This window comes from Sparus aurata, chromosome 5, assembly GCF_900880675.1.
Source record: "Sparus aurata chromosome 5, fSpaAur1.1, whole genome shotgun sequence".
NCBI lineage: Eukaryota > Metazoa > Chordata > Actinopteri > Spariformes > Sparidae > Sparus > Sparus aurata.
The window spans coordinates 15147713-15175568 of NC_044191.1; the positions used below are offsets into that span (position 1 = coordinate 15147713).

Genomic DNA, 27856 nt, shown 5'->3' on the forward strand with positions numbered 1-27856 from the left:
GGTTAATACAATGACTTCGAATCATAATTACTGCGGTCTTCTTCAGGCGTACTCCAACCCCTGATTTGGAACCTGTCATGACACTTGCGCCATCTGAACCAAAACCACAGAGATTCTGAGGAGGCAATCCACATTCTTTCAGCTCCTCAATGATGAGCTCTGTGATGGTTTCTGCATTTGCAGATGGACTGTTTTCAAGCACATCCTTGATTTCCAGGAAGTCAAAATGAGTCTCTCCATGAACATCAACATAACCAATGTAAATTAGTAACTGCTCCATCACAGCAATGTCAGAGACTTCATCCACTAGAATACTATAGTATTTGGCATCCTTAACTTTTGAAATAAGTTTCTTTTTAATCAGCTGGCCTAAAAGTAGTCTCATATTTTTCTGGCTTCTTTGGCTTCTTTGTTGAAAATGCTTCATTTCTGAGAGCCCCAAATCCTCTTCCAGTTCTAGGAGAGATTTTAACTTGCAGTTTGCCACTTCCTCCTTGCCAAGCCAGTACGTGGAAAGGAAAGAGTTGGTTGTGACTGTGTCTCTTGCTTGTTTTGCAGACTGATACTGAGCAGCCAAGGAGGAATGTCTTCTCTCCATCTCTTTTAGATAGGTTTCCTTGTGTGTATTGGATATGGCATGTTCTTTAATGGCACTCTGTTTGAAATTTATGGAGGCTGAGAGGTTGAATGTTTCCTGTTTATTTAACTTGTTAGAGGAATTGTGGATTCTGCAAAGCAAGCAGAACATCCCCTTTTCTTCAATGTATATCAGCCACCACAGACCTGTCTCTTCTGAATAAGCAATGTCCTTATTAGTTAGCCAACTATGTTTGAACAGGGTCTTGCCTCCCTCCTTAAGTCTAGACAGCTCTGTACTTGAAAGAGCAGAGCACACACCTGAGCAGGTGTAAGAAGAGTGGAGAGTCTTGCTCTTCATTGCCTCTGGAAAGTACTCTTCCAATAGTGTGATGACTTCAGAAGGAGGGACAATATTCTTGTCTGGCCCTGTTGTCCTGTCTAGGTCTGCTGTGGACCTGGCTACTGTTGCCCTGTCTGGGTGTGCAGTGGAGCTGCATGTAGCTACCATTTCCCTGTCTGGGTGTGCAGTGGAGCTGCATGGTTCTTCTGTGTCCCTCTCTGGTTCTGCTCTGGACCTGTATGGGGCTGCTGTTTCCTCTTCTGGTACTATAAAACAAACATGTGTCTAATTCATGTAGCACATGACTAGAATTTACTAAATCACATACTGCAGCAGTAACAATATAAGACATGTAGGCCTACGTTAATTACAGTGTTGGGAAGATTACTTTGGAAATGTAGTTGGTTACAATTACAAGTTACCCTGTTGAAAATGTAATAGTAGTGTAACTATTTCAATTACTTTCTCAAAGTAATGTAACTAATTACATTTGATTACATTTTGATTACTTTTCTTAATTTTGAATGAAATCTTTCAACTGCTAACCATTTTCACATTTTAAGACCTATAGTGTGATAAGCCTTTCAGTTCAAAGGTTTAACCATATATTATGAGTCTGACCTTAGGCCTGTACTGCAAAGAGGCTCACTTCCTCACTAAGTGGAGCGACAACGGGCTGATTTCAGCCAAGAGGAGCAGGTTGTTTTAATGGACAGAGTATGAGCGATACAAAAAAGCCTGATCACAGCCTGAGGCAACAGTGTTGCTCCAAATATGACAAGAGGAGGCTGATTTTAATTTCTGACAGCTCTACATTGAGCTGCTTTTAAATATGAAGCTTTAGAGCAACAACAACTGTTGTTTTGAACTGTGTTTTATATTGTTTTCATATATTTCACTGATCGCAATTATAAAATGCCAGTGTGTGTTTTATTGAAAGCGAGGCTGGGTGTGCGTATGAAAATAGGTTACAGTGGGTTTTTTAGGTGCTGTAGCTACAAGCAAATCTCATGTTGTCTCTGTACAAAGACCTTCTTAAATGTGAGAAAACAGAGTAGACCTACTCAAGATTTGCGTTTGGGCATAACAGGCGAAACAATTAATTTATTCATCGCCACGACATTAAGTTAAAGTATCTGTCCCGCTGCGAGCGCACAACTTCTTTCAGTGGTGACTGACTGTATATAAAAGTAAATAAATGACCTTCTGACGCGAGTCGGATCAACAGCTGAGCAGCGTATCCCCTCAGCTGAACATCTGTAGGCGGAGACGCTCAGAGAGAAAGTAAACAGCAGCGGATCAGCGCGATCTCTCCCTCCGCACAAATGCTCCGTTCTGATCCAGCTCGACTGGACTTTCAAAGTAAAGGTGACGTCAGCTGTAAATGAGTTGAATAGTGAAATAGCGGCGCTTTTATAACCGATTTTATGATTAAACTCTGAACAGAACCTGGTCGGGACCAGGTTATGAGCTAAGCATAAGTTACCATGGTGATCTAGCCGGGTAAAAAGAGAGCCACCTTTGTAATACGGGGAAGCCTGGCTTCTGTCTGTATTAAGTGTTTTTTGTATTTCCAGCCCAGGAACATCTTGTGCGCAGCCGACACTGTTGCTGCTGAGTCTGACTGCCGCCGTACGGTTTGTCGGTTGAGTCGAATGGCACATGACCAGAGAGAGCCAATCATAAGCGTCAGTTTTGGAAGGAGAATGTTGATATGAAAAAAACTAAAAACAAACATGAATCCAGGGGGGCGAAAAACTATTTAATTAATCCGAGCTTTGGCGGCGATTTTTCAAATGTAACTTAAGTCGTAATCATTGAAATTTCCAAAAGCAACTGTAATTTAATTACATATTTTCTCCCAGTAATGTAACGGATTACAATTACGTACATTTTGTAATTAAATTACGTAACATCGTTACATGTAATTCGTTACTCCCCAACACTGGTTAATTATGGTATAAGTGCTACCATTGAAATAAATAATCTGAAAAAAAACTGAATTTGCAACAATGAATGTCCCTTCTGGGACGAATAAAGTAATCTGAATCTTACTCATACTCATACTATTCTGAAGCACTTCAACTGACCACTTCTCTTCTTTAAGAAGCCTTCCAGAGTCTGCTGATTACATTTTCTTTTCGGTGGCATTTTTCCCACACCTATGGGCAGGAATAAACAATGAACATGAACATTCAAAGCAGGAGAAGAATATGAACTCCAAAACCGTTCATATTATTATTATTATTATTAGCCTAAGTGTGCCTGCAGAACAGGCAGCCTATATTAATTTCTCAGACATTTGCTCTATTATTATTATTATTATTATTAATATTATTATTATTATCAGCATCAATATCTACTCTATATATTATATTATTATTATTACAAAATATCGCATCTTCTTTTATTCATTAGTGTAACTAAGTATGCCAGACGCTAATGCACCAATGATTTGCGCACTGAAAATAATAAATAATAGGCTATACAAGCTCACATAATATTGCATCATGAGGCGTTCTGGGCTTGTAAATATCTTATTGTCGGTGCATGACACCTTCACAGTCTGCAGTGGTGGCTACACAATTAAACACTCAGTGAACGTTTCTCCCTTAGCAACTAATGAAAATACACTCTTAGAGTCCGTTTGGTTTCATTTGTACAACCGACAGTGTTTTTTGATGCCAGCACGTGTCGCAGGTATTGCTAAATGGACGCTGGAAGAGAAGAGTGGATTACCGGTGACAAAATAAGCGTATTGTGGTGAGCCCTGTTTCTTGCCTCCGACGGCCGACACACTGACTCCGCTGAGTGCGCGCGCACACACACCGCGTGTCGGGGCCGCGGATGAGTTTCTCTCCCTTGTGATCAATGAAGTCGGCGATGATCGGAGTAATTTGTGATTATTATCAGTACAAGCACAGCGAATCACAATTTTAATGAGTGCGGTTCAGTTTGACATTATTGTCAGTCTGTTAGAAAAACATTTAACTTTATTAAAATCGAAAAATAATAGTCATTAAAGTAGCCGGCTGGAGTTAACTGTGTTGTCGGCTATATGGCCGGCAGTCGGCGCTTGTGGAAAGCACTGGACTGTTTATGATGAAAAAAAATCTCCGCGACGGTCAGCCCTCCGGACCGAGACTTTAGTGAACTTTACCCCGGAAGACAGCCTCCGTCGGGTTTTGATGACAGGGGAGACACCGGGGAAACCCCTTGAAAACACACACACGTCATCATCATGACGTGCACCGTCACGTCTCTTTAGGAGCCGCAACGCCGGCTTTCTGTGTGAATTACGCAGCGGTTCCTCTTAACAGCGGTGTTTCGCTCTGTGTGAACGAACAATGGCGGAGAATTGGCGAACGACCGCTGTGGTGTTAATGTGGTGTTACTTACAGCTCATAGTACTGGATCTGGACTGGTAGTTGTGTTGCGATTCTGCCTTCTTACAGCGCGAGACAGGTTCGTGGATCTGAGTGTAGCGATTTCGGCTTCGATGCGTGTAACGTTACAGCCCTACTAGTCTCATGCCAGTACTCCAAAACATGAAAACAGGAAATGACGAAACGGAGTACATATGACGTCACACATGAGTCACAGCGCCATCTTGAAGACCGTCCTAGGACCGGAGCTACGGTAGTCTAATGTAAACAATGCCGTCTATCTGCTGTTCTGTAGGCTGTAATAACTGCAAGTCAAACAAAGATGGACACATATTTTATAACATTCCCAAGAACACAGAAAGGAGACAGAAGTGGATAGCTGCAATTAGAAGGATTCACTGGACGCCGACAGAACACTCCAGGCCGTGCAGTGATAATTTTATTTGGGTAAGTTCGTTGACTCTGAACTGAAGTTAGTTAGCCTAGCTAGCAGAAGTGGAAATTAGCACCCGTAAAATACCAAATAATAGCCGGGGCGTTTATTTGTTTCAACCACCTAAAAGACCAGGCGGCAATTTGGAACAGGTGTTTAATTCCTTCCTCACAAAAATCCGGGATGAAAATGTCACAAATTTCGCCAGCTTCTCGGTGAATTCTCTGGCATCCTTCTGCAAGTGAAGTTGTTGCGGCGGAGGAAACTCCTCATCTCTGCTGTCACTCATGGTGGCGGACATTTGTTTCTCCATCACCCTGATCATTTTGCGGGACACTCTCTCGTGGTGTGCCCGTTTGCTGATAACTCATCCCCGAATTTTTATCTCAGGCTCCTCGCCTTCTTCCTCCCTCCAGCAGGCAGCCTGGCCGTGTTGCTGTCCTCCACAGACAGACGCTGAAGCTCAGCTTGATTTTTTGAATTTCAAGTCGCACTTTTTATTGTCAGCGTTGACAAAAAAAGGGTTGTGTGCAAGGTAAATGAAACTATCGCCAAAACAAATATTTGGCAAATGTTGTGCGGACAAAAGCGGGGTTAGTAATCCATTTGGGAGTACATGTGGATCAAATCCTAAAATACTTGTTTTTGTAACATAGCGCTGCTTTTCCTCCGTGGAGAGATGAGTTTTGCTAGCCATTTCCCCTTTAACCAGTTGAAGGCGCTAACAGTCCACTCTATCGTACGGTCCTTAATGGTCATAAGTATTCCGCCCCTCCCACACACTGCGCTGATTCGCTAGCACACCGCCAATCAGAATGATCATACAGCTAGCACGAAACCAATCAGAGTATCCAATGGCTCAGACGGCCAACAGCCAGCGCGCTCAGACTTCGCAAGTTTAATCGAAGCTGCCGCTGTCCACGCGGTTCCAAAAGCTTGCAACGCAGCTGAACACACCGAACAGATATGTTCCCGAACTCGTTTGAGTCTCCCCTAACACTTCAGATGGCAAACGGTTGGCGCGGTGTGTTTCAGGCTTTAAAGTGATGAGAGGAGTGAGTGTGGAGAATCAACAGATTCAGATGAACTAATCAAATACAAATTCAGGTTTATTATGTAGATTCTGATGTACGTGTACTTAGGGCTGGGCGATATATCGATATAAAACTTATATCGATATATTTTTTAAATGTGATATGGAATTAGACCATATTGCATACATCGATATAGTTCAAATTTGCGCTGTGGTCCTTGCTCCGGGCAAGCTGCTGACCCGGAGCTCTCTGCACTGCTCCCCCCGCCCCTCCTCTTTCATGCACAGAGAGGGGAGGGGCTGGAACAGACACTCCGGTACTCTTCAACAAACACTTTGGTGGCCGCTGTTGCCCCGCACTTTGGCCTTGATGCCCCGTGAAAAAAAATCATCGCACGGCCACCGGACAGCGTAGCGAGCTTGTCTTGAATTACAGCCACCTGAGTGCACAGTAGTCACTCACAGTAACTTCAGTGAGCCCGCAGTTCGCGCAGGTGGAGTCTCATCATCACGATGATCTCACGTGAAAGCCTCTGACACAGCAGCAGCTTCTCAAAACTGAACAACGAAACTTACAGCACAGCGAGCGAGCTCAGCCGGTTTTGACATGATACGTAACTGACTTATGTGGTAGGATTTAATCCGGTAAAGTTGGAAATATATTTACAGATTCGAACTTCCCGGATCAATAACTCATAAGTGAAACCTTGTTAAAACACAACTGACGGCTCTTTACTATCGTAGTAAGGTAGACAACGAGCTACACCCGTATTTTCATCAAATGGAGCGTCTGGACATTAACTCTGGTCTGTATGGTCAGCCAGCTGTGAGACGAGGGCGCAGGGACCGTCTACAAAGTGCAACACTGAAAAGAGAAACTACAAAAAATATTCAATAACTTCACTATTATTCAGAGTGTAGTGTCGCCAAAATCATTCCACACATCAGTGGTCTCCTGCTGGTTATTCTATAATTTTTTTGTTTGGAAAAAATGTGCTATGCCATAATTTGGGGGAATTTCTATTTGGGAGAAATATTCAGTAACACTAATATTCAGTAAGGTGTCACAAAACTCACCTCACCCTAACCCTACTTAAAAAAACTGTTTTGTAATGTAACATTAACTTGATATTGGTATTTAAAAAATGTTTTAATACATAATCCATGTCTTATTATAAATTGGGATGTTATGTTATCAGTCTGAAAGTAAATCAACAAATTTTACTCAGTGATCTTTGTGCCCTGTCATGTGGCCTTGGTGCCCCTGACAAAAAAAAATTGAAGGCCAAATGGACTTGCCCCTAAAATGACGAAATTCCCACCCACATGTCATATTTGGCTTTGATTTTGACTGAACATTTGCTCTCAATTTGCATAAAAATATCGGGATATATATCGTATATCGATATTCAGCCTAAATATATCGGGATATGACTATCAGTCCATATCGCCCAGCCCTACGTGTACTAATGTACGCTAATGTTCTATTCCAACAAACACTTTTTTTTCAACGTTTTATCGTGTTATTCTGTGACCATGGAGAATGAAAGTTTGGTTCTCATCGACCACAATTGTTGACCTTTTTGACCTTTATGATCAATGAAAACCTACTTTTTCAAACTCAACTATGAGTTTTCATTACAGCTCTATAAACACCTTGAAAAATGTACCTTTTTGTAGCTGAAAATTGTCCACCATCTTAAATTTGTCATTAAAAAAACAGAAAACATGCTGTGCAGCACAGTGGGTGCATCTACTGAAGAAATAACCTCCATTGAAGTTGTTTGCTGGTAGCCATTTTTGATTTGGGGCTCTCACAAAGTTAGCCTGCACTGCGAGGGACATTGGGATGACATTTTTTCTTAATATTCATAAATGACAAATCCATTTGGGAAATGAACCTCCTCTTTCCAAGGTCACTGAATCGCTATACACAACGCAACTATTTGGGACTTTTGGGGCTAAATGCTGTTGTTCTGACAATCATGAAGATAGACAGCTCCAAACATAGCTTTAAAAGGAGTGCGTACTGCCGCAGTATACTGGGCAGAAAAGCTTGTGTCCATTAACTGAGTGCTCTTCCAGTCTGGTGCAGCATTGTTAATGGGCAGCAGTGTCACAGATTTTATAAGGTGAACGTCAACACCAAAGGACAGCGCTGATGTCTTAGCAAGTTAAAAAGCTAGCCTATTCACTGAGATTATGCCTTGAACTCCGAGTCATCATTTACATAATGTCCAATTATCTTAATGTTATCTCTATCAAAGCCAGGGGGCTTTAAGGAATCCCCGGCGAGTCACACAGAGAAAAAGGATTAAGCCTTTCTTTTTCCAGCAGCAGAAGGAACTCTGAATGAGGAAACAAAGCTTGAAGTTCAAAGCTGGTTCACTTTGCGATATGGTATCTTACTGAAGAACACAAAAGACTCACATCAAAGGGCATTACCCTCAGTCGGAGAGAGGCTCCAACTTTCCTCCCAAAGAAAAACCTCCTGCCCTCACTCCTCTGTCTTTGTTGATAAGTAACTCATTAACACATTACAGTCTGGCTATGTGGTGGTCCAACACATGTCGGTCTTTATCCCACCAATCAAACAACAAGCACTTATCAAAACTAACTTACTATTGTCGACATCCTTTTAAATACCCGCTTGGAGTTTAATTATCACATTTAAAATAAGTTTTCTCCATAGTTACTACAAAAGAGAGAAAAAAAGAAATGATTATTGCATCGTACATTCAGTTTATCAAGCTAGAAAAATTTAAAAACGTCAAGTCTGTTTTGTCTCCCAGATGATCAAGAGATGTTGTTTACCCCTAAAATAACCAATGGTGTGATGAATTTCTGCTCTCAAGAAGAAATTAATAGTCATGACACCCAAGTCTGAAGTTATAACAAGTAATGAGTAATATCACTGATTTGTTTCAACCAAATTACTGGTCTAGACTGGTGAGTCTGTGATTGAGCCATCTGAGAAAGACTGGCTTAAAGGAAGATGCTGTAGGTGAAACCACTTTTCATGCAGTTGTCAATTTTAAGATTTGGGGCTATTTTGCTTCCATAACAGGACCCAAAATATACATGGAGGTGTTTATTTTAGTTCAGATGTTTGTTCTGGAAATGTTTGCATCCCTTTTCCTGTCATCTTTCAACTGTCGTATCAATAAAGCCATAAAAAAGGCCCCAAAAATACTTGACCATGGCTCTAATATGTAAACAAAACGAAAACAGGAATTTTAAACCTGGCTTCAATCCAAGGTTTAGATTAATAGTCTGGAAAATTATGCAAATGTGTGAAGTTTTAATCAGGCAATGCCTTATTTTCATATTCAAACAACATTTTTGAGACAACCTATATTTCCAAAAATAATTATCTCAATGTTAGTAATCAGCAAGGGACGTTTCATGGAACTCAAATGTTGAAACCCTGTTTTTCTCAAAATGAGTTTATTTATCAGACTCCGAGCCACAAATCAGTAGTAAGTATACCAGACTTTCTAGTTTCATTCCTATCTATATTCTGAAGGTTTTCACTAAGGGGTTTGTTCATGTATCATTCATGGACTGATTTATAGAACATTTTATTCTGGAAAACATGGCAAATACTCTTTTTTTCTCTGGCTGTTGACAGAAGGCCTGTTTTCTGATTGATTTGAGGAGATATCCAAAATACTCTCTGTAAAAAGCTCTGACTGTAAGATGTCAACAAAGTGAAACAAGAAAAATATTGACCAGGCTTCATTTAACATTTCTATCCTGTTCTGTAAATGTAACCAGGTTATTTATTTATTACGCTAGGTTTCCTGTAGTGTTTCAAACCCAACCCAACTTTGGTCAAAATAGCAATATTGGGTTAAATTTACAAAAATGGGATGTTTTCACTATTTTTCCATTACTGTTGCATTACAGGATCTCAACAGCACTTCTATTGGATTGTTTTCTACCCATTGATACTTGGTAGAATTAACACCGCAACACTAACACATGCTGGGTCCATTTTTAACCCAATATTTTCTTAAAGGAATCTTTGTAAAAAGCTTAGTCTGCGGATGAACATGTGTACTTTTCTTTGAAGCAGGGGACCAAATGGAATCAATCTGATTATGTTCAGCTAATGGTTTCAATATCATCTGGAACAAGTTAAAGTCCATGTGACATTAAATCACCCATAAAACACATTCGAGCACACTTGAGTTGTAGCCACTTAAAATAACTCTCATCACTGTCAGTTTTATTGAACTTGTAATTATACAGAAAATACCTAATCACATGAAGTACATAATTAGAGCCATCATATCAGCGTGACTGGCTGACCCATGATTTAATAAAAATCTGCGTATCTGACATGTTGCCAAAGTGATGTAGTGTCCTGCCCTGACAGCACATGGCACATGTCATAATTAACTCACATTTATCGGAGGATGGAGTGAAATCGAGCTGTGTCAAACTCTCCTTTACACATGCTCACAGTGACTCACCACTGGGCGTGGAAGATGCCGTAGAAGGTGGTTCCCCGCCAGTCCTGGCCCGGCAGCGTGTAGACGGCCCTCAGGTTGTTGAAGGAGACGTGGCGCTCGGGTAGAGAGCACTCCAGTCGGGCTTTCTGGAAGGTGGTCCACTTCTTCTGCAGGGTCCTGGTGCCACCCAGATCCCCCTGAGAGAGGACACATCGGGTCTTATCAATGGCTGATACGGGTTTATTATACATCAATTATTTTGATGTGTAAAGGGTAACTCCAACAATTTGACACATTAAAGTGTGTTTACAGGTCATGGGTAGTACAAATGCGTGTATGATACAGTGTAGAAAGCCTTTTGTGGCTCCAGAGGAAGCTGCATGTGATCTGATAAAATTCCTTGAGTGAATGAGTTTCATCAGTTTGAAAACTGATATAGCATTGCAGTCCTGTAACACTAGTAGACGCTTTATGGACAGCTTATTCCATGCATACTTCTTCCTTTTCAAAACCTGGTGCATACATTGACCTGTAAACATACTTTAATGTGTAGTTACTGTTTAAGCTTCACCATGTAGAGCTTGACACCTGGAAGCTTTGTTCACAGTCCTCTATTAATCTTTCAGTTTAAAACCAGTACGTACAAGTGCTTTTGCAACATCACAACCTTATGTAGCCATTTGTAGTCTAATATACAACTTACACAAGAGACCTCGAAACGTGACATCTCATAAGCATACTCATGCTAATACACTGACAAACAAATCCATTTGGCTACGATACAGCACTGAGAATTACCGAGGCCGAGAACCTTCATCAACGCTGACAATGGACTTGTCAGTGAAATCACACAGTTAAACTTTAACAAATAAAAATGTATTTTTTGCATATCATAGATTTTGTTCAGTGAGGCAGAAGGAGTAAATGAAATCAGGATTAAATAAATTAGAATAAATAACAAGACACTTTAAACAAGTTATCAAACAAAACCATGTTGACACAAATAATAAATGCGTTGCACGTTGATTATGTTTTTGGGGGATCTTTATCTTCCTGGGGATTTAATGGTGCTGACCTCTTTGCAAGTTCAAGTAAAGATCTTAAACAGGGCTTTCTGTGGAAGGTATTGCATGAGCCATGTGTTGCAAGAATGTGATGTGTAGGACAACTTTACAGAAGACCTTTTCTTCTCGGCCTGTTGTGCTTTAACTTTTGCTCTTGCTGCAATGATGTAGAAGTGTACTCTGGGACGTGGTCAGTGCACTGTGACGTCACTGTTGGGTGTGGCCACAGATGCAACAACAGCACTTGAAGAAGCTCTATTGTTCAACCTGGTGCTCAGATAAAGCTAACAGTACTTTAGTTGCGGAATTTCCGACTCTGTTATGCTGTAGCTGTTGCTTTTGTTGCATTTCATTATCCTAATGAATTCAAATACAACCTCTGTACATACAATGTACTTTTTCCATGTGAGCTGTCAGGCTGAGCGGTTGTCTCATTGATAAGACCTCTTCAGTAGCATTTAGACCCTCAATATGTTCATGGCTGCCATTGAAATGCCAAATAATAACACTTTTCAAACATAAAACAAACATTGCATTATATAGATTGATGAACAGCCCCTTTATAGAGCATTCTATGGGCTCAAAAGAGACGCATCATTTCATTTTTATTATCCTCCGTGATTGCAGGTGCTGTAAAAAATGAATTAAAAAAATGCAAATGCTCATATTACAGCAGCGAGATGCACACATTGCTCCTCCGCTGCAACAGTAGTATCAGCAGAACGCACTAAATTATTCACTGCTCCAGTACACATCATGTGTGAGCATCTGTTTCTAATTTCATTCAAAGAGCTTTATTGTTCATCACGGTGCAGACATTAAAGGGCACTTCCCATAAAACAGCGCATAATATATTGTACACCTAATTACACACATCTCCTCAGACTGTTAACAATCTGTCTATGTTTTGTAGTTTTAAATGTGCTCTGGTCGCATTTGAAACGTTACACAAAACCTCTGTTGTGTTAGGGTCACTGAAATCGCACAAAAACAGAAGAACTGCAGTGCAAAGTCTCATTTAGCGCCTCGCCTCGCAACGAGAAGCACCTCTGATGTCTGGCCGTAATCACTGTGGTATATCAAACCTAATCAGTTATCTTAATGAGGTCATTAATTAGGCAAATGAATACATTAATTACCAAATACGTCTATGTCAGTGTGATTGTGCTCACATAATATATTGTTAGTAAACTGGTGTTGAGCTGGATTCATTTGCTCCTGTTGCTGTGGTCGACTCACAGCGCAGAACAGGAAGAGCTTTTTTCTTTGTGCTTTATTAAAAGTTGAAACAATGTATTTTAAAGCTCTGTTGCTTAGTTTTCACACGATGTATTTTTGTTGCATAAGCACATGTTCTGTATGCGGACAGAACAGTGCAGTTTAGTCTACATTTGTCGCACAATTCGATGGATGCTCATCAAGTCTCTGCCCTCAAGTCCGGATACGAGTCTGGAGATTCACAGACAGGGAAATTAAAAACTCATTCTAAGTTGAAGTGAACAGCAGTACTTGCTGTTTTCGCTATTTAAGAAAGTTGTGTGCTCCACCTAAAAGCAGAGCCAACACTGCTGGAACCGACTGTTAGCTGCGCCGTAGCTAATTCAAGTGTGATTTATCAGCTTTATAGGTATATTTATTTACTCTATATACATTTTATAGCTGTAAAACAGCTCTACTGGTTGCCTCCTTATACTGGCACCTCCTGTTGAAGTCTGCAAGCCCAAAACTGTTAGCAACTGCTGTCTCACATTATTAAATGCTCAGAAACAGCTGCCAAAACAGCTGGAGAAAAACAGAACACAGATGATTTCAAGCCGAGCCCGCATGAAACTATGATTCCGGACCTAAAACTTGTGTTGGGGCTTGAAAATCAGTCCCTGTGCACATTTTTTTCTTTTTCCTTCAGTTCACACACATTCGTCACGCGAAAAGGTTCCTAACTGAATCTGCTCTGATGATCAGCGCAAGTTATTACCTTGCAGACGCGGGCCACCCGGGCCACTGTGAGCTCAGTGTCACAGTCCAGCTCCAACGCTCGCTCACTGAAGAAGAAGTAGATCTTGTCGTCATCTCCGTCCTTACTGCCGCTGCTCTCCCTCACCAGGGCCGAGCCCACAAAGTCCGGCTCTGCACGCACACAAACATTTACACACAGAAGAGCGGTATCAGAAACTGTATTTCTACATGACGGTGAAGACATACATCACAACCGAACAAATAGACAGCCTCAGCCTGCAGGTGCGTTTTGGACTGAATCACACACACACACACACACACACACACACACACACACACACACACAAGCTTGACACCTCCATCTCATTCCCTGCCGCCCCTTCTCACCTCTATATTTTCTATCATCACTCTGTCTTTCGTCTCATCTCTCCCCCAGTCATTTCTCGCTCTCTGTCTCTCGACTGTTCACTATTAGCGGCCCATTTTGTGTTTCTCACTTCCTCCCGTCCTCCCTGTCTTTTTCAGAATCTCTCTACACTCAGTCCTCATTAGGTGGTAAAAAAAAACATGTCCGTGTCCCCCCCCCCCCCCCCGGGACTGACGTTGACGAGCGTTCGCACCCCCCCGGACAGACGGTGCGCCGCTACACTAAAAATTCCTGGGGAGAACCCTGTATATATATGTATGTATGTTATATATGTTATATATGTTGTTGTTTTTTTGTTTTCTTTTAAAAAGGCAGATATCTACATTTCTTGACTCATGCTGCTGGGGTCTTTAAATTCAACCATATCTACGCAAATAAAATACAACGTTTCCCCTGATGTGCTGTTCTTTTCAGTGTTAAAACCTCCGGAGCAGCATTTTAAGCCCTCGTGGTGTGCAAGAATTCTATACTGCAACACAGTTCAATTAATTGTTTTTAGGTTGGTCAGAAGCTGCTTAAATTAAGGTGAGGCTGGCCGCATTGGTCTAGTTTTTAATAATCGCTCTGTATCAGCATGAATAATAAACGGACAGATCGGTCCAAGCCTCAGCCTCATCTGTATGTTCGTTCCTTCCTCCCCCCTACATTCTCCATTCCCCTCACCTCTCCCCCCTCTTTTCATTGCCTATCCTAATGTCTCCTCTTTCATCGCCCATTTTCTTGCTGTGACTTCATCCTCTTCTCTCCCCTTCATTTCTCTCCAAGTGACTCACTCCTCTCCCCCAAAAGATAACGATCCTTCACTGTAGCCGAGTCCCGCGCTTCATTTCCTGCAACTCATTCCTCTTTCTCTTGTTCTTTCGCATGTTTCTGGCTCTTTCTTTATGAAGTCTGTTAAAAAAGAAGCCAGTGCTATCACCCTCTAATGTGATTTATTTTATTTTAATACATTTAATTTTGTCAGCCTCACAATGTCTTGGAGGAAACCTTGAATCCGAGCTGATGCAGAATAATACTAATATAATAGTAATGATCAGATTCATTTTGTACAAGTGTGGATGAAATGGTGTTCATCCATTATTTTAACCTTTTTTCTCAGTATTATTCCAGGACAGAGGTTTCCAACTGGCATCCTGTTTAATACTTACCAAGAACACTGTGGTTTGCATGAACTTACAGTAATAGTAACAGCTGGAAGGTATCCTTGTACTGTTTGTAGCCTTTTGTATTGCCTTTACAAAGCAACACATAAGTCGTATAAGCAGTGTAGCTAGGAACTCGCTAGCTAAAGCTACTCGCTAGCTAAAGCTACTATATGTTTCAGGCCTACATATCTTTTTTCTATTTGTTATTGTGCCTTTTCTCACTCTGGGATTTTTTCATGTAAAATATTATCGCCTACAACCTTTAGCCTTTGATTTACTTTATTTATTTTAGTAACTTCTTTTTTTCTTATGTTCCGTTTCTTTTTGTCATTCGTTCTCACATCAGTCACTCACTTTTTTTGTACACTGTGCAATGAGGGTCATTCAGATTCACCGTCCTTCTTAAAGCCTTTTTGCTTTCTACCATTCATTTCCCAGTGACAAGAAACTTTGTCAATTTTTGGGAATTTTTTGCACAAAACTTTGTCAAATACAGACATGAGAATTGATGAAAATTGTAAAAACATAAATTACCCATTCCTTCCCCTTCCCTTTCCTCCCTGCCTCTTTAAACTTGCACTTTTTCCTTCACTTTGCATTTCTTGTGTCCTCTTTTTCACTTACCATTGAGCCAGGCGGGCAAGTATTCGCTCTTCATGCTGTAGTGCTGTAGGCCCAGGTTTCTCAGAATGACTGGCTCCGTACCCAGAAAGTTGTTGAGCGTTGCTGAGTACAGCTCCTTATCTGCACAAACAAACAAATGCAAGCTTTAGTTGGAATTGTGTTTTTCTGCCACAATTGCCCGGGCTCACAATGAGGAGAAAGGTCAGCGGTTCAGCGGGGAGACACAAAATAGAATGAGAGAATGGGCGCCTGTAGGCTCGCTGAAGCCGCTCATACTCAAGTGAATGCAGCATGCAAAGTCTGAATTGGTCTTCTGGACTCTCGGCGCAATCGCATGGCTACGAAACAGATGGGAAATGCGGCGGGAGCGGTCGGCGGAGAGTTGATGGACGTTTTATGCTTCGGTCGGAGCTGTAAAAACACGGTGCGGCTCACTTTAAAGTTCAAACCACTGAGATGGAAGAACAGCAGCTGACTGTTTGGTGTTGACGTGAATGTTAATGCATAATCATGGATTTTCTATTTAAAATGATCCTAGAATGATCATCTCATTAGTTTGGACACACTGTATCTTAAAACTTGTATTTCCGTATATTATCAACAGTTAGTCTATACACATGCATTTTTAGATAAAGCTATATACAATATGTACTCACACTATCCCACACACTTGTACTCACCCACTATCAGGCCGGTATGCCCCTTGGCAGGGTCATATGGGCATTTACCCTTCCCGTCCTCCGGCGCCCCGGTGAGGGTAAAATCGTCGGCGTTCTGCAAGCACACACATGCAAACACACACACAAAATGAGAAACACAGGTGGTTCGTGGCCAGTGTGTATTATGACCTACATGTCACAGCTGCAAGCTCTGTCTGTCCATTACAAGAACTGTAGCTTCGCCCCTCACCATGCTGTCCTATCGCATCAGCATCACACACACAAACACACACACACACACACACACACACCAACACACACACACACTAGCATTCACACATTCAGCTAACACAGCGTGAGATACGTTTTTTTCCATTGCATTTATTTTTACTTTGTCGTAGCTCGAGGTCAGACAGACAATTTCAAGTTGACACCTGTCAGAGCTGGCTCACCATGACTATTAGAGAAAACACACATGAACACACACTGACACACACAGACACGCGCTTACCACGTAAGTGCATTTTGGCTGGAAGGCGTACGTGCCGCAGGTGTAGAGGAGCGTGTCGTTGTAGCTCTGCAGGAAGCGGATGTAGTTGAAGCACTCGGTCTGTGAAGGAGAGTGGAGGAATTGTTAGAGGGTCAATCGGTGCTGAAGCCTTTTTCAACATGAGGACTTCTCAGCGTGCGCTCACACATCCTCTGAGATTAACTTGTACTCCGATGCTTCAGTGTAACAATTAAATTCACCAAATTCGCCTCCACAACCTTGACAGATAAGATGATCATCTTTTTTCAAAGATGCACTATGAGATTTTTAAAATTTTAGTTGGTCAGTCAGCGAGAGAAACCGTGCCATTTTTCTTGTACTTGAAGGTGAAGACGATGAACATAAGCAGCCTACAATAACTACATTGTATTCTGATTTGTTTATGATGTCAGTCAACACACCTTATGCGTACTGTTGAGTGTACTATTGAGGACAACTCTTAATAGACGATGTAGCAATGCAGCCACATCATCTGATTAACCTTTAAACCGAACAAGAAAGCGACAGATTGTTTCCATTCCAAGAATATGTGTGTAATTAACAGTATAATATATGCAGCGTTTTATGACAAGTGGCCTTTAATGTCTGCTCTGTGATGAACAATAAAGCTCTTTGAACGGAATTGGAAACAGATGCTCACACATGATGCTAGTGGAATGAATAATTCAGTGCATCCAGTTGATGTTGCCATTGCTGGAGCAAAACATTATCTGTATCTTTCTGCTGTGATACGGACAAAATGAGTTCTGTAAAAATTCATTTTTACAGCTCCTGCAATCAGTGAGGATAATCAGGATGAGATCTGTCTGGCAGACGGTCTCTTACAAGCCCCAACTACAGCGTTACATAAAAAGACTAATCATTAAACGTAATGACAGGCAGTGTAAACACCATATGGTTATTGTTGCATAGCAAGCCAATGCCTGTTATATATAAATAACTATATGTGTTGGGCTCAACCGTCCTGATCACAGGCCTTCATGCTGTATTACAGAACAGCCCGTAACATAAAAAACATCAGTTTTTCAGAAGGTGAATCTGGACTACACATTAAGTTTTTATAACTGCTTGAAAACACTGGAGTGTTTTTAAAACTCTTGTTACACTCATCTATCAACATGTTTTTTTCTTCGGCATCAACTTTAGTTAAAGTGGTGTTTCTGCTACTGAATTCCAGTGAACTTCTTGCCTTAAACCACATTAAAAGTTAGTGTTGAGCAATGACAGAAGTTTTAGCTTCATTTCCAACAGCTGTGTGTTTCTATAAAATATTAAACGAGACTGCTTGCAAATGCACACGATGCAGCCCGAGCAGGGAGAAGCTCTCACTGAGACTGAAGTGTGAATCTGGGGCCAGTTCACTCCTCTGTGTTTACAAAAGTGCCAAAAGTGAAGGGGAAGGAACTACATGGTCGGAAACACTGACGATCAGCGAGATCAGAACATATGGAGCGTCATCATGAGATTTGCTAATTGTTTCTTTTATCTGATTGAAGAATGCCTCTCCAACTGTGCTACATCATTAACAGACTTTCTTGCTGAGATTTAGATGAGAACCTTGATAGCGCTGTCATGTCTCTCTGTTAAATGAGCGACTTCCAGCAGCTGTTAGCTTAGCATACAGACTGGAAACAGAGGGTCACAACTAGCCTGTTTTTACAACTTGGTGGACAGAGTAAGGCTAGGTATGACCTCCTGTTTACAGTTTGTACACTAAGCTAGACTATAATAAACTAAACTGAGCAACTGGCTTCATACTTAAAGACAGCCATGAGAGTGGTATTAACCCTCTCATCTATGGTTAAAGCAGATATATGCTCATCTTCAGGTTCATAATTTTAGTTTAGGTTATTACTAGAATATGTTAACATGCTTTAATGCTGAAAAAGCACATCAGTTTACTGATACTATCCAGTGCAGCAGCTCTGTATTCACCCTCTGTCTGAAGAGCTCTGTTTTAGCTCCTGTCTCTTCCCAAATATCTACAGTGGTCCTCTCTGATTGGTCAGCTCACGCAGGCCTGACCCAGTACCACTAACAGCAACAGGGCAACTGTGCCAAGTCAATTCCTACGTGCCAACCTAGCCGCCAGGAATAAAATATGCAAATGTGTTGCTCTGTGAGGTAGAGTGTTGTCATAAGGACACAGAATTAAAGGCGAGGCTACTGACGAGGCTTTTAGAGAGCAGTGTATTCTGTGGGAGAGAGGAAACTCTCTCGGTGCGGACTTCAACCTATTAACTTTGGCATAACCCGATCTTTTACATGCACAAGTATATTCATAAAACACGTCTAGGAAAGGAAAAAAAAAAGAAAAAGCATATTAGGTCTCATTTCATAGGTCTCAAAAGCCAATTTCACCAAATGTACTTTTAGTTCCTTAATTGTACCATTAACATTTTATGTTGCTGACTGAATGATAATTAACTGTTCATCGGCAAGATCACTTTGCATCCTTCCAATGCCTTACAGCAGAAAAAGAAGTTTCTAAACAACGACATAGAGCCACACTTGTGTTGATACAAGGTAATTACATATTAGCAACAGTGTTTGTATTTCTTTTTCTTTTTTTTTTAATCTTAGACTTTAATGCAGTGTAATTAGTAGCCTATCATCAAATCGATAAAGCCTCAGCTTGTGTCTTATGAGATTCTTTCTGGAGCAGGACTTGCTCAAGACAAAACACTTCCTGAATTCTCCCCCCCCCCCTCAAAAGTTGCTGATCCTCGCCCTGTCTGGGAGATGCACTGTGAGCTAATGTAATGACTGGAAGGTTTCCAGTTTGAAACCCCACACCGACTTGACAAAATGTAATTGAGCAAAGTGAAGTGATTAATGCTGCTCTCATAAACTACTGTCTTAAAAAAAAAATACTGCCGCGATGCTATTGAGCCCGGCAGGTAACTCCAACGACTGTGACACTGTGTCAGCTGGAATCCATGTTACCTGGTTGTTCTTGCCCTTGGCAACACACTCCCTCTTCTTATCCTGCGGAGCTGGCCAGTCAATCTGCAGAAAAGAAAAGAGACAGATTTAATGTGGGCACCACGTCGTCTCCAGGAATGATGTTGTCTCCCTCTGGCCCATAAGCAATACATTCTACTAGAATGTATTAATACAACATATTCACTTCTTGGCGTAGAGACCGCAAAAATATCCACACTGTGAATAAATGAGTACATGTCCCCACCTCATTTGTTTCTAATAGGGTGCACACCATGGCAAAAAAAAAAATAAAAAAAAATCACGCTTTCCTTGTTACCAGTTTGTTGAACTCAGCATGTAGACTCTGCACTTATGACCACTAGCTGCTGTTACTATGGCAACAACCACAGAATGACACAATTTATATCATACTAGCACATTTCGGTGCTGAGAAACGAAAATGTTCTATGACCGAACTACAAAAATGACACACCGCGCAAAGGTGTGTAGTCCTTTTTAACCCACCAAATAGGTACAGAGTGGTTTTGGGAACACTGTACAACCTTATAATAGTTCAGCATGAGCTGAAGACACAGTTAAGTTAAAAGAGCCCAAAGATTGAGCCCCCCAGAGGGTGCAGGGACAAAGCACCACCGCAGAGAGCCAGCTTCACTGGCTGGCAGCGCTGCGTCTGACTTGGCCCCATCACACACACCGTTAGCGGTAGGTAGGAAATTGTGGGGTCCTTACTCCAGCAAAAATTCCTTAATGATTACAGCAATGTTTAAAGGATCAGAGACTGACTGTCGAGAAAGTGCACCATAATGCAATCGTACTACTCCACTGACAAGCTTTTATCCTCCAAAAGGCAGGCTTCTGCTGAAACACGTAAGGGGGGAGCGAATGAAAAAGAGACGTGCACATTCTTCCACATTTTATGTCGACCCTAGCTGTTCAGTATTATTTACAGTAGCTGCTTTTTTCAATGACTGCGTGACACATGGCTGAACTGGACAGAGGTCTAAAATATGAACTGTGTTTACTGAGAGGTTTCCGCACAATTAGAAATAATTACACTGGCCATTACAGGCAGAGAGCGGGTAGCACATTCAGTATCAAACTCAGATTTACTTGACTGGAGTTAAAGCAACAGCAATCAAACAATGGGTTATAGCCCGAAACTGCACTATCAGATGGACTGCACAAAATAGACTTACAACACTGACTTTTATATCTTAATATAGTCAGTACAAGTCATTTCCTTTTTTTTTTTTAGCTAAGTTAGAATTCTCTGAAAAGAGCATTTCTTATCCGATATCACATTATTTCACTGGCAAGGCACAAGAAGATGTTTCACCTTTGCTCTTCTAAACACTTCAGAGAGTGGCCAAATTTAATTCTTTCCATGGTCGCTGCAGAGATGATGGAGTTCTAATGGACAAGATTTAATAACTGAATGGCTGTGAAATATTACCTGTATGATTTGTGCTTTTAACAAATGTACTCAGCTTTTAAAGGAGGCAAGATAAAATGAAGCAAAAAATTAAACAATTAGTTTTGGTTACTACTAATTGGTTCCGAAGGAATTCTCATTAGTGAGGCACGCTCTACTTTTTTACCTTATCAGAGAAATCCACTCCTCATTTGCTCCCAACTGATCAGGTACATAACAATTCATAAATGGTAAATTATACGTTAATCAAACAATTTAATAGTTATTTCACTGAATGGAATGTGTTGGTGAATGGGAATTACAGTAATTTTAAACCTGGGCCTTGCATCTACCTCTGCTGGTGTGTAAATGATCCATACTTTAGATCGCCTCAGCTGGCAGCTGCGATACGGCTGCAAAGCATGGAAAGTAATCCTTTGGGGGCAACTCCAGCAGCAATGTTACATCCACCAAATGTGCTTGTTTTTGCCACAGACAGGCAGAAGGGTTGTTATTTCAGATGTCTTACAGAATTACTGACAAAAATAATTCCTACAGAGATAGGATGTTTTGTTTTGTTCTTTTCTGTAACCAGAAGAACAAATCTCGTTCAAGGATGAGACTTACTTTGCAATCTCTCGAGTGAGTGGCAAAAACAAACACCCAACTTTAACCGTCGGAGTTGCCACATAGGATTACATTGCAACCAGTGCAGCTGTGTTGTGGCTGCCAGCTGGGAAGATTTTTGGTAATATGAATCTTTTACAAACCAAAACATGTAAATAAAAGGCCCAGGTTTTTGAAAAATCTTAATTTTTGAACGTATTTGTTAATAAATGGTTAATAAAACATTATTCATTTAGTTGAACTGTAAATGTACCATTTCTAAGTGTTACCATCAGGTATTGTACCAAAAATATCAGGCAGTAGTAAGTTGACATGTGGTAGAAGCTCTCAGTGTTAATGACTAATGGCCTACAAAGAGACATACGCCAAAGTAAAAGTCCTCTACCTCACATTAACTCACGGTGCTCATAATAAGCAGCAGTTCTTCGACACACGTTCTCAACTCTCTTCCCATTAGAGTCTTTAAACATATTGTAGAGTCTCAATGTGGCAAATGTTTGAAGGTAAGTCTGGTTAATAAGTACCTCACATAGTCAGTGGAAAGGTCTGAACCTTCTGAAAATGAAGTGGGAACATTTATTTTGGGAAGGAGCTCAGTGCTATTAGCCAGCCACTTTCTTTTTAGTATTTTTGAATAGCGCATGCTAATGACGTTTTAACTCATACATGCAAATAATGCAGTCCACGTAAGCTTTGGCCATTAGCTAATGAATAAAAATAGACCACTGGTTCTCCTGTAACCCAAAGAGCTGGCTGAAAGTCTAAGAGTAAGAGTACACTGACGGCTCAGAAAACACATTTGTAGAGCAAGGACACTTGAATACATGTCATTCAGACAGCATTTGCCACATCTTTAAAATGCTGGAGCAAGGTAGGACAGAGCATGACTATTGCAAATTTTGTCAAAACTGTAACGGTTTGGTTTTATTTAGAGAACATAACTAAATAATGTAGAAGGGAGCACTTCCGAGACGTATGGGAGCTGTGCGTCAAAGAAAAAAGTCACAATACTGAGAAGAATATCCCCAGAAACTATTCCGGGATAAAGACAGACAGATGTGGAAGTAATGAAGAGAGACAGCGGGTGGAGAAAAAAAAACAAGAGGAGCAACTAAAGGAAGGAAAGGGGGAGGAGGGGTGAGAGAGTGATGGGCAGATGGCGACAGAGGGGATAGACCGTTCCCTCGCCCTCGTGCAGTCATTTCTCTGTGTTGGCTCCTTTCCTCTGCACTGCACACCGGGGGCTGACAACAGGTGGTCTTATCATTACTGTAAGACTCATAACCCTCACTCAAACAGCTTGTGCCTGTGTTGCGTGTGACAGCGCGAGTGTATGTGCGTGCGCGCATCTAATAACTGCTCATTACGGCGGTAAATCAGATAACAATCCCCAAACCGCCGCGGGCGGCTCGCTGCACATCCATTGGACTGCTGTAATTGTATTGATTGCAATATGGACCAATTATTGAGGGAGCAAAGCAAAACCAGATTGAGCCTCTGAGGCTTTTCCGCATCACTGTTTGTGTAAGTGCGTGTCAGGTCACGTCAAGGGTATTTATAGGGTCCTTCTCACACAGGTTTGCCCTGGAGTGTGAGGCAGGAGAAACAAGACACCCAAATTAAAACAAGGACAGTAAAACCATGATCTAATGAGTGCATCATAAACTCTGAGGTATAGGGCCAGAGACTGTGTGTGAGAGCGCCCGAATACTCCCACATGCTCACACTGTTTTGTGCTGATAGGAGTGAAACACTGAAGCCAACAGCCACACATATTATGATCTTCATATCTGGCAGCTTACTCACACTGTAGCCATTGGAGGCTTTTAGCAACTGCAAATAACCTCCAAATAAAGTGATACCTTTGAAAAATGACAGAAATACATTTGAACTGAGTCCAAAATAGCTCAAAAGCTGATAATGTTAAAGAACGTCTTTCCTAAATGAAATTGTAAGAAGTTTCTTTGTGACAATGTCATTCTGAAGTGTTAGTATCTTGTTTTTACAGCAACTTTTAGTGATTGCATGAAAACGTTGAACTACAGTTTGTCAGTTTCAGGCCTCCGTACAGCCCTACATGTTTTACTATTGTTGAAAAAAATAAAATAAAAAATGTTGTAGCACTTTGGTTTGTGGTTTAACCCGCTCCAAAAACACTCTATTAAACTCAAAAACTGCTCTTGGGTCAAAGCAAAAGTAAGGTTCTTTTCTGGAGGACTCTTAGCCGACAGCAGCAATTAATACATTTTATTATATTTCTGACCCTTGGAGGAGGACAATTTAATATATTTAGAGAAGGTATTAAATTGCTGGAAGGTTCGAACATTATTAGCTTCTACAACGGCCAAAGATTTAATAACAGAAGTAAGGGCCAGACCAATAAAATGCTAAACAACTTGTATGACTCAGTCGACTTTATTATGGCATTATTTGTTTCTTTGATTATCTGCCAGCATGTGTGTGTGTGTGTGTGTGTGTGTGTGCGTGTGCGTGTGTGTGTGTTTGTGTGTGTGTGTTCTCAAATGTCCTTGAGTCCAAAAATGTGGAAAAAAGAATAAAATAAGGTCAATCTGAAAGTTAATAGGCAGCAAGATTCTTCTTCTTCTTTATGTTTTTCTCCTCTCCTGCTATCCAAGCTGAACCTCCATAATATTTAAGCTTTTTCTAGAATAATTATATCACAGTTAATATCATAATTGAATGCTGTGTATTTAAATTAAGCATTTGAAATGTGTGTTTATCTCTGCAGTGCTCGGTACGCAATCGGCCCGTGTGGAGGAGATGGCGCTCTTTGTTCTTGAGCTGTCCATCATGAAGCTCTGTGATATCAAATCTCACGTGTTATCATTTAATTTCTTACATTTCTACCAGAGCCTTTCAGAATGTGTGGGTGTTTCCACCAACTGTTAGTCAGTCAGTGTTGTGAATATAATTATTTTTCCTGAAAACCTTCCTCTCCAATATTGAATTTAATTTTAATCCCCTTAAGTCCGCCTTTGAAAAGTGTGCGAGTCAGTGTGTGCATTCACTTGTGTTGACGTGTGTGTTACCTGAGGCCGTAGCTGTTTGCTGATGTCGTTGGGGTCCAGGGCGAACAACGCCTCCCGCGCGCCTACGTACAGAACCCTCTCAAGGTCGGACAGAGTCAGCATGCTGTAGTTGAAGACTCCCTGGACGCTGAACCTCGCCATGCTGTCCAGCACATCTGGAAAAAACACGCGCAGATGCACCGTTACATCACTGATGATACACAACTGCCAAAACAGATCATCTTTCCTTTCCGCTGATCTGCTGACAGATGACTGAATAAAAACCCGAGAAGAACATTTCACAGCTTCCTTGTTGAATTGTTGATGTCTCAGCTTATTCGCACCACCGAGCCTCGCCCACTCCACCATCTATAGCTTAATGCATTCTGCCGGGGCTGTGCACGTGGCATCTCACCCTCATCTCTGATTCTCACAAGGAGCTGCGAGTGTGTTGTTCTTACACAACTTTCAGATGCCACAACACGGAGTCACATTCCCCGAGAGCTCTGTCACATTTTAACCCTGCAGCCAGATAACCCGCTCATGAACTCTCAGCTAATGTGCTTGTCAAGGTTTTCTGCAGTCCATTACCTGGCTCCTACCTGCCTTTAATCCTCAAATCTTTCATTATGAGAAAAGGCAGGGAAAGATGTTGCTCAAAGAGACAAACCCAACATAACATTTCCACGGTTCTTGAGATCTCTCAGCATTTTAACACCTTTCAGCTCGCTTGTTTTGGTTTTATGGCTTGCAACTTAACTGTGTTTTTTTACACTCTCATCTGTGTTGTTTCAGGACCGGCACGTTCTCACTCACAGCTCATCAAATACAACAGCTTGATCAGCGGCCTTAACCTACAAACTGTGACGTCTACCTGACTCTCCACGCCTCCACAGTCAAGTTCGCAACAATACCAAGTATGGAAAGTCTGGTTAGATTATCAAAATACGGCTTGTTATCAACGTTGCACAATGGTCATGGTTCGGTTATGTCCAGGCACAAGAACTACTTGGTGAGGCTTAGGAAAAGATCACACTTTGGGTTAAACTGCATTCACTTCTGTAACTTATTTGATGTAAGTCACAAAACTTGACACTCGCCACCTGACTTAAGTTATGCAACCTGCCTAACATAAGATGCCAAACTTTTAAACATCAGGTGCGTTGGGAGTAGGAACGGGCTGATCCAATCAAAGCATGAGAACAGAACAATGAAGAGTAATGGGAAGCCCCTCCCTTGAGCCTGTCCCTGCAGCATATATGATTTTACCCATTTAGTGCAGCTTCTCCCTTAATTTTCACATCCTCATCTTCGCCAGCGCCACTTGCAACTTTTTCAAAATACTTTCGTAATGTTGTTGCACTGCCTCTGTGTGTGGCCAAAATAAATGTATTCAGTTTTGCTTGAAAAAATGGCTGCTAGCTTGTTAGTGTCTCCCAATCCGGCAGCTATTCAACCATCCGCCCTCTCATTCCATTTAAGTGGATACAAGATTCAATTTGAAAGCATTTACACCTCCGCTATGTCCTTGACTACCTAAGCAAAGTAGCGCACAATAATCCACAATTTAAACACGCTGAGAAACAACAGTCAAACACTTCAAGTTAACAAAAATGGGGAAAATAACAAAAACATGAAGGTAACTGAAGCTATATCTAAAAAAATAAAACCCCCAGCTCTAAATGTTACAACTCATCAGGCCCTACAAAGTTTGCTGCAACTAGCCGCAGTATCAAGCTTCAAGATCAACGGGATTCCTGCAGGATGAAACTCAGCTTCACAAGCTCTGTATTTACTCTAAGTCCGCAGGGGCGCGTCCGATAAGTTCCAGATCTGCATGTCAGGAGAGAGATAAGGTGGTCGTCTATTTAGAAAAGCTGTGCAAACAAACAAGGAGCAGTGATTCCTTTTTGCTCTCCCAGCCCTCGTTTTGATGAAGAGTGCAGCGCCCATTACAGCCAGCAGCTATGAATCCAGCAGCAGAGTGAAAGCAGCGTTGAGAGCTTTTAAAGTAGCGGTGGTAGTGATGAATACAGATGATACCACCCTAGGACTGATAGAAATGGGTGCCCGTCTGCACAATCTGCGGAATCACAATCTTTTCATCCATAAAAGAAACTAACCTCCAACAGCTTCAATCAGCCGCCGCTTTAATGCCAGCTTTAAAAGTGAGTGTGTTCTCGAGCCAGATGCCAGGAGGTTTGTATTCATACACATGTTCAATACAAATACCATTAGGAAGGGTAATTTTCAAATTGAGAGAAGCGGCTAATCTTGTTTTGGAAAACAACCTAAATTGTGTTTTGCCTTTTTAGACTAAAGATTGTTAAAAGCCTGATACACTCAGCGGCGCAGCATTAAGAGCAGCAGCTTAATCTAGGCTAGACGGAGAGGGCACCTATATACACACAACAATGCAGGGATTTAGAGCCGGACCGGGAGGCATTATTGGGAATGAAAAATTAGATGCGAGCGACAACGTGGGCCGAATGCAGAGCTTAAACTTGCTTATAATGGGGAGTAAATCTGCAGGTGTGATTAGATTGTTCATTATCTGGGCTGAACATCCATGCGAATCGCATTCTAATACACGTCCTAAATAAGGCCTTTTTCCTCTGATTAGGCTATCACTCAGAGTATTAATGGAATATTAGCCTCCTTGTAAAGGCAGTCGTTGATCAAATAGCAGAATCGATGCGTTTCCTCCAGGGACCGTCTCATTTGTTTAAGGACTGCACACATTTTTGGATCGCTCCTCATTTTCGCTGCCCGTGGACCGACACAAACAATCTGACAAGGATTATGAGAAAAATCACAAAATGTTCCCTCCACGCTCCCATCTGGTGGGTTTGCTGCAAAACCAGAGACGACTTTTTTTTTCATCAAAATTTTAAAAAGATGCACCCACTGTTTTTTTTTTTACTGTTCGCCCGCTCTCACTCTCTCTCACACACACACCACTCAAATCCCCTGACTAGCATACAGACAAACTATTGGTGCAGAGAAGATGAGAAAGCAAGACAGACACAGGAGGAACGGGAGAAAGGACGGTGTTTAGTTTTCATTATCCACCCTCTTGTTGCTTGTAGTGTCACCTTGTTCTCCCTCTCCTCCCCGCTCCCCCACTTTATCCGGGCCGATGGAACGTAAGCGAAACGCGAGGCGACGACAGCCCCGCGCTGCACGTAAG

General features: G+C 41.5%; 1 protein-coding gene and 1 long non-coding RNA gene across 3 annotated transcripts in view; one reads left to right on the top strand and one right to left on the bottom strand.

Moving 5' to 3' along the window:
• sema4c (sema domain, immunoglobulin domain (Ig), transmembrane domain (TM) and short cytoplasmic domain, (semaphorin) 4C) overlaps positions 1-27856 on the bottom strand; it is a 109996-nt gene that overhangs the window by 17126 nt on the left and 65014 nt on the right. For both annotated transcript variants that reach the window (XM_030417158.1, XM_030417157.1), the window contains 7 exons: positions 24688-24842; positions 19600-19662; positions 16615-16713; positions 16125-16218; positions 15445-15564; positions 13268-13419; positions 10250-10425 (listed from right to left, as the gene is read on the bottom strand). In XM_030417158.1, coding sequence (XP_030273018.1) covers positions 10250-10425; positions 13268-13419; positions 15445-15564; positions 16125-16218; positions 16615-16713; positions 19600-19662; positions 24688-24842 — 859 coding nt within the window. The remainder of the gene's footprint in view (positions 1-10249; positions 10426-13267; positions 13420-15444; positions 15565-16124; positions 16219-16614; positions 16714-19599; positions 19663-24687; positions 24843-27856) is intronic.
• LOC115581776 (uncharacterized) overlaps positions 4514-27856 on the top strand; it is a 28465-nt gene continuing 5122 nt past the window's right edge. The window contains exons 1-2 of the long non-coding RNA XR_003984067.1: positions 4514-4752; positions 25462-25583. This is a non-coding gene — a long non-coding RNA (uncharacterized LOC115581776). The remainder of the gene's footprint in view (positions 4753-25461; positions 25584-27856) is intronic.